Source organism: Chaetura pelagica, unplaced genomic scaffold, assembly GCF_000747805.2.
Source record: "Chaetura pelagica isolate M959 unplaced genomic scaffold, ChaPel_1.0 scaffold21, whole genome shotgun sequence".
NCBI lineage: Eukaryota > Metazoa > Chordata > Aves > Apodiformes > Apodidae > Chaetura > Chaetura pelagica.
The window spans coordinates 346,938-359,550 of NW_009952251.1; the positions used below are offsets into that span (position 1 = coordinate 346,938).

The following is a 12,613-nucleotide window of genomic DNA, read 5'->3' on the forward strand; positions in this document are numbered from 1 at the left end:
TCATGAGACTCTTCTTTCCAGGCAAGCAGATTAGATCCCAGGCTGTACTGAGATGTGGTTACAGCAAAATGAAACTTCAAACTGAATTTGGTTACTGGTTTGCAGATTCAGTCCTAGACCCTTCACCTTGGCCATGCCCCTGGAGCTAGTGGCATCATGCTGTGCCTGAGAGCTCACAACAGAAATTCACATTTTTTCAAATAATAACCATCTTCTTCTAGAAAGGAATTAAAAAAAATATTTTTAAAAAATCAACTTCCCTTGGCTACTCTTTGCTATTATGGATGACTCTCCTTGGGTATTTTTTTCCTTGCATTTGTATTTCCAATACCATCTCTAATTTTTGCCTAGCAGGTGATAAGCTTCTCAGGGCCTTCCAATGCTTTCCCACTGTGAACTGCAAATCCTCATTTCATTAACCTGCTGAATTAAGTGGGGAATGTAGCTGTTGCCATCTTCCCCGCCATGTCTGAGGCAGACCTGAAACTGTGCTACCTCTCCTCATTACTGATTTAAAGCCTTGATGCCCAACGATGGAGAGAAGTACACTACTGATGAGAAGAGAATTAAGCAAGAACCTGGAGGAACTGGATAGCAGGAGGAGACAAAATGTGGCATCTTTTCCATCTCACATCATACATACATATTCTTTGTAATCAACTTTGAGGTATCTAAGTGCATATGACTCCCCTCAAAGTTGTTGTAAAGCGTTCCTAAGTGAACGGAGACATAAAAGCATGTATCACAGAATGCCTTGCACAGCAGGCCAGCACATTCCTGATTAGCCTCTGTACACTGTCAAAGTTCATCTTGTGTTAAGTAGTTTCATAAAAAGACTAATTGAGGTGTTATTATTAAAAAAAAAAATATTTCTGGTATTTTGTTGTAATTTTTTTCCAATTCTTTAAAACTCAAATCTTATGTCAAAAAATTAACTTTTAGGTTCAACTAGTGTTATTCCATTCGTTAACACACTAAAGGGCATGACAGGTATTGACCATTTTAAATCAATTGACTGAATTTTCAAACCTGGCTCTGCAGTGAAAGGGTGATTAGAGTGCTAACTGCTACACCACAAGATGATACTGAAAAACCTTAGCAAGAGAGAATGGATTCTACTCAGGAACCACATAAATAACAGCCTCAAGGACTACCTTAACCAAACCTGCAGTATTTCCCAGAGGAAGAGGTGTGAAACATCTCTGGCTGCACATACCTCTCAGATCTCTCACGTCCAACAGTAAAACACTGGTTAAGTGAAGTCAACAGGTTGTGTGGGTGTAGAAGCCCACCTGGAATGATCCACTTTGTAAAGCTAAGATCAAGACCCGTAACTGCTTGGTAGGCTGTAACCATGAAATTGGCAGCAGTGAGAAAATGAAGTGAACCAGGAAAAGGCAAGAGTGGTGGCCCATTTCAGAACTCTGTGTCAGACAGGACAGAGGGATTCCTATTTCAAATGTATACAAACTGAAGTTTATTTTTAAAAGTGCAGCTTTATTGCAAACTTAGTTTGCTCATTGAAAAATGTTACGTAGTCACTTTTCAGGGAAGAGTCATCAAGGGATATACAAAAATTGAAGTCTAAGCAAGGGAAGAGAGTTAATATCCTAGGCTGTCTTAAAGAAATACATTTACATAAAGGCCATTGATTTCAAATGGGAATTATGGACCTGCGTAACTTCAACAGCGTTTTTAATTCCTTGTCTAAGTCAATGCTCAGATTAGGATCTGGGTTATATTCCAAATTAGACCAGTACAAACTCACAATGACCTTAGACCAAAGAGCTTCTCTGTCACTTACACCAACAAGAGCAAGCAGAACTTGGCTCGCAGTTCCTCTCCTCCCTTCCCCCTGGCATTTGCTAAGAAAGAGAAATGTGATATGGGGCATACATGCACTAGCTGCAGTTTCATTAAAGAGTTTGATGGGTACAAGAATGATTTCAAGACCAAAGACCTGAAACCAATTTATAGAAATTAACATCCTCAAAAATGACATGACTACACAAGGAGATTAAAGAATTAACCATTTGGTATACTAGGTTCTCCAGCCTTCTTTAGCCAGTCATCCAAACATATTGAGGAAGGTATGCGGACACAACAAAAATCATTTGCAAATCAAACAGTTGTCTCCTCAACAAAGTACGGGGAACATAATACAAAATAAATAAATGCCTCATCAGATTTGCCTCATTTCACAATACCACTGGGCATTCCTCAATCAGCAGGACAATCACAAGCAGGATTTCATAGGCTTCAATTCAACTCTTTACATGATTTAAAAACATTTAAATGTTACAAACATATTTAAATTGCCACTTTAAAATATTCGGCTTATATTATTAAGATCTATTTTACCAAGTATGAAATAAGGATTTCATAACAACAGAAGCATGAAAATAATTTTTGTTTCCTCCACCCACATACACTTGCAATTTCAGAAAATGACATAAGCATCACCCATACTCCTTTATACATAAGGAAAACAAATCTTTCAAGGAAAGAGGGATAGTATGATTGCTACTATAGTAAGAAGACACAAGACCTATCCCATTTAAATCTGTTCCTTAGCAAGATGGAAGGAGAAGTTTGGGTCAGAGATTTTGGTGTGGGACTGCTACCAAAATTAATTTCTATAGCAACTAAACTTCATTCAATGATCCTTTGCTCAAACAGGTTATTAGGCCTCCCTATTATGTGTGCTTGCACCTCAATTTCCTGAATAAGACTAGGATACATGCAAATAGGACACTACTATACAATAAAATGAAATCTGTCCTCTACAGTAAAGAGAGACTGAAATGTGGGATTTTCTGTTCTTTCTCATCTGCATCTCAGAAACAAACCAAGAAGAGTAGAGACTTGTTATATTAAGTAGAAGCTGCTTTTACAGTCTGAGTACAGTAGCCAGTTTGACCTCTGTTAAGTCACAAGCAAATTCCTTTTTTCCCTTCCTGATAAAGGGATGCAAGTGAACACCTCATAAATTCTGCTGCTGTTATCTCTTGGGTTAAAAAACACTTTAAAAAAAAACCATCTAAAAGCTAGTGGACTCCTTTCTTTAAGAACTGAAATTACCACCAATGAGACAGAATACTATCTTTAGCAGGTGGCCAGTAAAAGCAAAACTGTCCAGCAGACCAAAGGAATTATCCCTCTATTTTGCTTTACTGATTTCTCTTTTGGTTAGCTATGACTGCTGATAGGTACCTGCTAGTTCCTTACATACATTCAGCTTCCCATATCAAAACCTACAAGTGTCAAACCTACAAGTGTCAAAAGAACTATTTGGCTCCCAGGGAGAAAAAAAAACCAAACAACTATCCAAGAAAGTCTCAGTAGCTAGACATAATTTGAGAAATGCTTCCATTTGAAACTTACCAAAGGGTCTGACCTAGACTTGTGTGGATGGGCAGAATACCAACCAAATTCTTCCAGTTTCAGCTGGGAAGTACAGCCTGTCAGACAAGGAGTTCTGGACAAAGCCACACTTGAAAAGGCAAATCATCAATGCTACAAGGCCACAGTAATTCAGCAAGGGAGGGAAAATCTGCACAGGAATCTTCACTAATCCATGATCTCTTTCAATTCTTCCGTTTTTCTTTGTTTCACTGGCCTAATTTTGTATCAGCCTTCAGATTCTGGGCAACCAGTCAACTGATCCCCTTGCTGATCAATGAATTAAAAATAATCATAATTAAAAAAAAATTAAAAATCAGCATGCAGTCAGAACAGTGACCAGTTCTGGAAGGGGAAAACTCCCACTTCATCAGCAAAACAAGAAAAGGAACTGCTGCTCCCTGCACCCCATACACACACACACACACACACACAGAGGAGGTCAAGAGACTGTTTTAAGAAACTGCCAAACTCATCCTTGAACCACGATCTTGATTTAGGACTTCAGTGCATCATTCTCAAACCAAATACGTGCAGCCAAGTTTTCCACACCAGATGCTACCTTTGGAAAAAAGTAAATAAAATTTTAAAAAATCAAAGAGACTTATGCCCACTGGAAAACCTTCTGCCAGATGCTAATAGGATGGCAAGCACTGATCCAAACCTTAGGAAACAGTAACATGCATCAGTAATCTGAGGTATCTTCCCATTTCCAGGTCTTACTGCTATGATCAATTACATCCAGTAACTGTGCTGTATCCTTAAGGAATTATTGGGGAACGATGAACCTGCCAGCAATAAATGAGCACCGGTGCATAACAAGCACATGTGAACGCTACAGCAAGGTTCACAGAGGGCAAACCCTGGTCAGTACTGAAGCAGGGGTTTTCTTCTCAACCCCCTCTTAAAAAAAAGGGAAGGGAGGACAGAAAAAATAAAGAAAAAGGAAAAAAGGAAAGATAGAAAACAGGTCCCCCATCTACCTGCAGAGAGTCAGGCAGACAAGCTCAGTTGGAGGTGGTGAAGGGCGCGGATGTGTTATTGGTACTGGTAGCGGTGGCACCGGTCACTGCGAAGCCCGTGGGAGGAGCTATGGAGCTGTGGCTGGGCTGCAGGTCCTTGGGGATGCCACTGTGGGAGCTCAGCTGATGCCCAAAGGCTGCGCTGAACTGAGGGAGCTGTTGCTTAGGGGAGGTGGAGGCCATGAGTTCAGCAGAGGCAGGACCCATGCCACTAAAACTGGTCTGCGGTAACCCCGGAAGCACACTGGAGCTGTTGGGGGTCACAGTGGCGAAGGCAGGCTGTGTGGTCTCTGAGTGCGAGGTGGTAGGTGGTGTGGACAGGGAGGTGGACAGGAGGTGTCCATCTGCACCAAGAAGGTTGCTAAATGGAGAGGGGTCCCCAAGATTGACAGGAAGATTTCCCCAGTGAGTTCTGGGGTTGACCACCCCGCTAAGTGGCACATCCAGCTGAGTTGGGAGCAAGTGCTGTGCCATCATGGGCATCTCTGCTGAGAAGGTAGCTGCCAAGTTATCACCAGAAAAGGATGTGGTGTGAGGGGATGTGATATGGTCACTGTAGGGAGACGGCACATGCTCACTATCATAATGGCTTCCATGGGGTGAGGAGTGTGAATGGTCACTGCTGTATTGCTGTCGTGAGGTGATCAGGTCATCTGCCTTGCTCAGCAGCTGGGCAGGGTGGGGCCTCTGGGAGGCATGGCTGCCATCATGAAGTCCATGAAACTGTCCTGGGAAGGCTCTCTCCCCAAGGCCACTCTGGCTTATGAGAGCGGCAGAAGTAAGGCCGACGTTGGCTGGGGCTGAGAATTGCCCCTGGATCTGCCCTGCCAGGGGCGTAGGTGGGTTAGACAAGGTAGCAGAACGGAGCAAGTTCTCATCCAGCTCCAGACCGGAGAAATTATCATGTACTATACGCCCATTCAACAGCTCCCCTAGATCCGTGTTAACCTCTCGACTCAAGGACTGCATTCCTGGAGCTCCAGCACCTGTAGAGAACACCCCTATCCCTCTATCTGACAGCTCCTGAACTGGCACACCATCTGTCTGTGTAAGTACTCCAATGGTACTCAGGCACTCAAGAGAAGTTACAGCCTGTAGAGCCCGTTCCAGTTCTTCAGCCTCTTCTGTAGTTGGAAGGAGATCTCCATTTTTACCTGCAGAAACAGGGACACCAGAAGTTAGTGTGCTCCTCTCTGGTGAGCCTGGCACTGGCACTCTATGGGTGCAGATGTAAAGACAATTCAGTACATATGATAACCTTCCAGAATGGCTGGCAGTACACACAAAATTTCCTTCACCACTGTTCACTAGGTAAGCAAGGTAAGAAATACAAGAAATTACACCTTCCTCTTCAGTGGAATTCCTTCTTTCTGCCCTCCTCTTCCACATACTACAATAAAAGATGCCTCAAAAACTAGATTTGAAGTAAAAATCCTTGAATTAGATTTTCTTCAATGCTGCAATAAAACAAGTAGTCCATAAAGTCTCTTCTACTTACCACATTGCAGCCTGGACAAAAAACTTACACTCAGTATAACTTAGGTTAATTCTGACTCAAACACAGTCTGATGTCATAGCATATCAGAAAATTACCAAAGAAATCACAGGCCCCAACTTGGGGCTGTTCTGATTTCTTTGTTATCTGAGATAGGTACTGAGCTTTAGAATCCAGAAGTTCAGACACAGTTCTGATCAAAAGCTCGCTTCAAAAATGTATTTAAAGATTTCATTCTCGTTCACTGCTTTTATCAAAGGCAAACATTGACTGTGATTCCAGCCCCACTCGATGGCAGAAAGATGCCATTACTGAGAATACTCTTGATTAAATTGCAACACTGACAGACAGTAAAAATGTTAAATGAATTATTAAAAACACTAAACCAATTAGGATTTTCAGAGCAGTAATTATAAAAGCAAGCAGAGAACTACACACACCAGTCTTCTTAAAGGCTGCTTCACTTCACAGCTTGCAAACAAACAATAAAGCAAATGCACACTTCCTTATCTAGAAGTTATTCCCCTGGTAGGAAAGCATGAAATTTCTCAAAATACATTTCAGAGATAGTTCTTCAATTCACTGACTGTATTCTTGCTAGCATAGAATAAACCAAAATGGTACCTTCAAAGAAATCAAAATCTTGCAAGTCATCGGGCAGCCGTGGCAGGACATCTGCGAAGTCCTCCTGATTCAATTCCAAGTCATGTGGAATGTCTGTGATTTCGTTGGCGATATCATCAGGCAGCTCATCGGCACTCAGCTCTGGTGTGGAGGGGCTCCTGGACAGAAAGTACAGTTAGTCCACAGTATTCAACTTTGATTTCTCCAAACAACTATGAATGCATATCCATCTATCCATCCCCCACAACTTCCCCCCTCCACGTAGGAAAAAAGTGCTTTTAGAAAGCGTTCTTTAGGAAGCTTACACATAGTGCACTGATTAAATACCTAAGATGGGCATCAGAAACCAGACATTTTATCCATCAAACTTGACAGTTGCTCAAATCTAAAATGAATCTAAGGTTTTTTTCAACAGTAACATGAAGGTGCAATTTCTAGCCCCACTCCAGATGCCGATCAGCACAGCAACATCACACCTTTCCAGAGTATTCATTGACAGCATTCAAGCTAGCAGGAGGCAGACTGGGGCAGGGCTACCACTGACCGTATGTGGGGCATCTCTACTGGCAGTGAGACACTGGCAGGCATGGTGAGGTTCCCTTGGGGCACTGCAGGAGGAATGGGTTTCTGGGGCCGGCGTGGACCTCGCCTTCTCTTCTTCTTGTGTTTTTTGGTAAGTGCAGGTGGCTTCGTTTTTTTCCTGGGTTTCCTCTGCTGCTGGTGCTGAACTTTACGGGAGCTGTCCCCTCTCAAGAAATTGTCCTTTAGAAATAATACAATAGCATATTAAAAACAAGTACTACTTTCCTTGCTTTATTCCCCCCTCATCCTTCCACAGACATTCAGATGTAAAGCGAAACAGACTGCTAGCTTACACACAGGCAAGGTAACAAAAATTAAGCTGCTTCCTTCCTCACTGATCCAAATGGCAAAAATCAAATTAAGAGGTATGCTAAATAGGAGATCATGCAGTGTCACTTTAAAAATCATCACAGCAAACCTTAACTAAATCAGTGCAACACTGTAACCTTTGGCACCATTCCTTCAAGTATTAAAGACAGAACACTGGTGTAACGTAGTGATAAGGGAGCAGTGGGCAGCAGCTGAAGCCAGCATCCTCAAAGGCCTGGTGCCATAAAAGAGGGACACCAATGAAGAAATAGAATTAATACTGTAGGCCTAGGGTAAGGATGTGGGTAAAACAACTGTGGGTTCATTGCTTTTGAACAGTAATCATCAACCAATTAAAAAATAAATCAAACCATCATCAGTTTTCAGTTGCCATCATACTGGGAATGGCAGAGGATTATTATGTGCTACTGAAGTAAACCTAGAAAGACTCACTAAAGATAGTCTGGGAGAGGAGGGAAACTCCATACAAATCTGTGTAGCGCAGACCCTCACATTTTAATCCAGAAAACTCTATAATTCACAAGTATTGTGTAGAGGCTGGACAAAAACAGTAATAAAAATCCCACAACAACCAAACCAAACAAAAATGGCACTTTTTTGCCTAATGCCTTGAAGCAGGGACAACACAGAAGAGGGTTTGCAAATTATGCTAAAAAAGTTTTGTTCTGGAAGATGGGAGGCATAAAAGAACAGCAGAGGACATAATTTCTGCATTTCCTCAAACTGTAGTAGGCCACCACTTTTCTTCTGGGATCCACAGATCCTGAAGGAGTTTAAAGATAAATTGTAATAGTCACTAAAAGGTAAATGAAGTAGCAAAAACATTATTCATATGCTTGTAATTGCTGTGTACACTCCCTCTAGAAAATATTTTGGGCTGCATGTACTAAGACTGTTTGAGATGCAGTGTTCTTACCCTGCCACAGTCATACTATATTCAGATCCAAGGACCAGGAGTGAGTCCAAATAAAATGATCACAGGGCGTCTCAATGATTTTCCATTTCTTGAATCAAATTTCCTCCATTGAAGGATATTCTCATGTACACTTTACTGTATCTCAGAAGTATGTAAAAGATTTTCACAACATACTTAGTATTAATTGGCAACGTTTGGCATATTTTACCCTCTTAGGAAAAATAAAAGGAAATGAGCTCTTAAGTTCATAAACTTGCTAGTTGTCAAGGAAGAGTTCATAGAAAGAGTGGGGCTAAAACTCCTGATAATCTAAACACACAAATAGTTACAGTTTTTACTTTGTACTTACCATTTTTTTGGCATGTTCTTCGCACAGAGGTGTCTGATGTGTAATGTCAAAAACTGGCACAGAGCACTGTTGACCATCCGCAAACTTGGCTGTGCAACTTGAGAAGAGCTGCTGAGAACGGTTCAACAAGATATCTGTGCATTTCTGCATCAGGAATAACACACGAGGCAATGACAGAGGAACACCCTTTGATTTACCAAGGAAGATCAGAGCCTTCAACTCTACCTGCCCACAGATGCTATTTTTAAAAACTACTTTAACTTTGTTATTCAAGTTCAAAGGTAGGGCTCAAACCCAACTTTTCAAGTGAAAAACTGCACTCGTGCAAGATCTCTAATGATTTTATTATATATTGAGATAGTTTTATGGAGGCAGCTATCTCACTAATGAGTTCTTAGGAAAAAGAAGCCTTTTCCTGGAGTCTTAATCAATAGATCAATAGTAGCAGTTGGAACAATGTAGTCAACAGGACTATTTCCTTACAGAATAATGACAATCCATACTGAAACATTAAAGAGTATTTCTTAATTCAATCTTTTAAGGTACATTCTTGGCATTTATCTTTACAGTACAGACAAAGAAGTTTTAAGATTCTTCCTGCTTCTCTGAAAAAAAAGATGTGTAATAAGACAGAAGGTCAAGTAAATCCAAACGTAGGCTTGCTGAGATTTCCTTCAGAAAAATCCCCTGCAGGAGTGAAAATGTTTCCAGACTTAGAGCAAATCAAACAGGTATTCCATTGTGCTTTTCCAAGTAACATTAGAAACACTCCCTCCATCTTGAACAGTTTCTCAGACCTCAACATCACTATGTATGTTCAGAAAATGTGAAAACACAAAAGAAAGGACAAAGAAAATGGAAAACCTGCAGAACAGTCCAGATGCAGACGTGGATAGATAGGTCAGAACCAAGAATAAGTTTCCTTATTTTATGAGATTGTTTTCATTAACAAGAAGGTGCAGCGGGAAAAAAAGGGTACAAATGCAAAATCACTAGTCTTGACCTCTCTGCTCCATGCACACCAACCAGCAAGGCCAGTTAAACTTTTAAAAAAACAAAAAATAATCAGAATCATGAGGCAAACCCCAAACACAGCTGTGCACCGTGACACTCTCTTCAAGAGAGGTTTTGAACTTCTCTGCAGACTATTTTTAAGAGACCTGCAAAAATCAACCAAGAAAAGCAAGGCATCTGCAAAACAAAAATACAAAAAAGATGCTGCAGTCTGATAGCAACTGAACGGATCTGCACTAGTTACTTAAAAAAAAACCACACAAAAAAAAACCAAAAGAAAAAGCTCAGACAAAAAGAGTCATTCCAAATTAAGCACCAACAATTATTCAGCTGAAAACAAATAAAGAAGTCTGCAGAATTCTTTAATATTCCAGGTCAGAAGTCTGCCTGTTTATCACCTTCAGAATTAAACCTCACATCTAATGTGCTCCCTTTTTTCTGAGATTTTAATGCATTGGCTCTTGACATCCTTTTGAGGCTTTGCTTGAAATCACAAGCACTCTAAGTTCTTCCTCATCTAGCATTTGGATTCTGTGACTCCTCCCCATTCTGCTTCCCTAAAAACTGTAAAGTATTAGATTTCTATCTTTCTAGTCAGTGTAGTAAAAAAGTAAAAACTTGTTTCCATAAACCCTTCATAGGTAGTTAGTCCACCTACCAAGAGCTGTATGAAAGTCATGAGGCTAAAAGTCTCATGGTTTGTACCAAGTCATCTGTGAAAGATGATAATTTTTGTAATTGCTTCTTGCACATACTAAATACAGCTTAGAAAGTAAAACAAGGTATCTGTGAGAGATACCATTGGCAAACTACTTACCATCACACTGTCTACAGATCCAAATCACACAGACAAATTAAAAGCAAAGAAGTTGATAAGACACTAGCAAATTGGTATTTCTTCATGAAAACACGTTTGTCAACGTAAAAACACAAACAACATCAAAAGCCCATAAAACCGAACAGCTTCCATGTCTGAATGCAACTCCTGAACAGAATTAAGAGGATACGCTGAAAACAATGCCTGGTGAATGGAAGGGCCTTGTTAGTGCACTGTTCTCCCTTTGAAGTCCCACAACAGGTTGTTGGTTCTGCATCTTCCTGCCTCGCTTGGCTTGTGCTGAGGGGGAAAAACAAAACAAAACAAAACAAAGGCATAGAAGAGCTTAGAAACAAAAACACAGTCTCAGGTGGTTACTTAGCAAAACTACTGCACCAAATCTGGCACACTAAGATGAAAAATTAGAACACGTGTGTGTGTGTCATAATCCAGATGGGTGCACACTATTACCAGACTCTACACAACAGATGTCAATGACAGGTGAAAGTAACAGGGCTATTGTTTATTTCACAGGGCCTTGACTGTAATGAGAGGTACTGTGTGCTACTGTCATGTAAATATTGACACCCTGCGAAGAGCCAAGGACAACAGCAGGTAAGTGTCAACACAGGTGACCCTTAAAATGAGGTCAATCTTTAGAATACAATGTACTGGGCATGCCTCCATGGCCAGTCAAGTGCACTTCCAAGCCTGTTCATAAATCAAAACACGCCGAGCATCCCCAGAGCTTGCATGCAAGCATGTGCTCAAACTTAGATTGAGCTCTGGAGTGGCAGAGCATGCTCAACGTGGGTAAAAGCTCTCCTTCATCAAAGTGCTGCAGCCCAATTCACCAGCAGGTGCCCAGAGCTGAGTGCTTCCTCAGCACAGCCTCAACGTCTTGAGCCTGAGCTGCAAGCAGCCACCCAGTCAGCAGTGTGGATGAGTACTGCAAGTGCTACACAGCTGGCTCAGTGTCAGCCTGCTCTCGAGGCATTTGTCACCTTCATGCAGGTAAAGATGGCGATTCCAGGGCCGAATTTCACCTCTGCACACGTTGTTTTCTAGGTTGACAAAAAGTTGTCTGTAGCCTGACTGTTTTCCTTCAGCCATTTCTGTCATCAACTGCACTTTGACCGAGCAAAGCTGTAGTTAGCAATATGACTCCAGTGAAAAATTTGGTAACGGAAAAGATTCGGTGGTTACTTAAATTAACCAGAGCACAGGCATAACTGGCTTTGCCAGTCTACCCAAAAAAACATAAAAGGCAAAAATAATGTAGAAAAAAAACATCAGGAGCTTTCCAGTTCTGGCAAGGTTTTGCTGTAGTTTAAGATTGGAGACATTTACACAGCTTTGTGACCTAGTGATGTACCTCTAACATTACACCTACGAGCAGCTCTTCAGCATCACTCCACCTCCCCAAAAACAAATCCCCCAACTGCCGCATACCACAGCCCACTGTCCTGGAATAAAAGCAGCCCATAACCAGAATATACTTTCAGTAAGGTGCTCCAGCCTACCTCTCATGTTAGACCTCCCTACCCCTCACAGTCACACATCCTGTAAAGCAAAATCGCAACAGTAAAAGGATGCTGCCAGTAACCCAGTCATAATGCCAGGGTTCAGACTTACTGTTTCTGCATAACTAGGAATCAACCAACTCTCAGTATACTGAGAGCTGGAGGAACATTGACATTATCTAGAAAGAATTCCCACAGAAGGTAACCTTCAGAGTTGTTAGAAGGTACTTATTTTGTTGCCAAGTTTCATTTAATGTTAGATTGAGTTAAATCTAACAACAAGCATGAGATTAACTTTGATTTACTGGGAAGAGAATTAAGAGGAGCTACAAACTCTACAAAAAAGCTATCTGAAAAAAGAAATCTGAATTTAAGCAGTGAACTACAGACCAGACTGCATACTTTCTAAAGAACTGTGCTTAGTAAAGTACCAGGTATTTGAAGGTAGCCAAAGTACATAGATTAATAAAAAAGAATATATTTTAGCAGGTTGCTAACATCTTTTGTGACATTGAAGAAATTGGGCCCGGATACTGCTG

The 12,613-nt window shown here is 41.1% G+C and overlaps 1 protein-coding gene across 1 annotated transcript in view; it reads right to left on the reverse strand.

Moving 5' to 3' along the window:
* Positions 1–4,344: 4,344 nt before the first annotated feature.
* Positions 4,345–12,613, reverse strand: part of INO80D (INO80 complex subunit D) — a 36,409-nt gene continuing 28,140 nt past the window's right edge. Inside the window, exons 8-12 of the mRNA XM_010007318.1 lie at positions 10,742–10,851; positions 8,721–8,854; positions 7,088–7,305; positions 6,544–6,701; positions 4,345–5,578 (exon numbers count right to left, since the gene is read on the reverse strand). Coding sequence (XP_010005620.1) covers positions 4,410–5,578; positions 6,544–6,701; positions 7,088–7,305; positions 8,721–8,854; positions 10,742–10,851 — 1,789 coding nt within the window. The 3' untranslated portion in view covers positions 4,345–4,409. The remainder of the gene's footprint in view (positions 5,579–6,543; positions 6,702–7,087; positions 7,306–8,720; positions 8,855–10,741; positions 10,852–12,613) is intronic.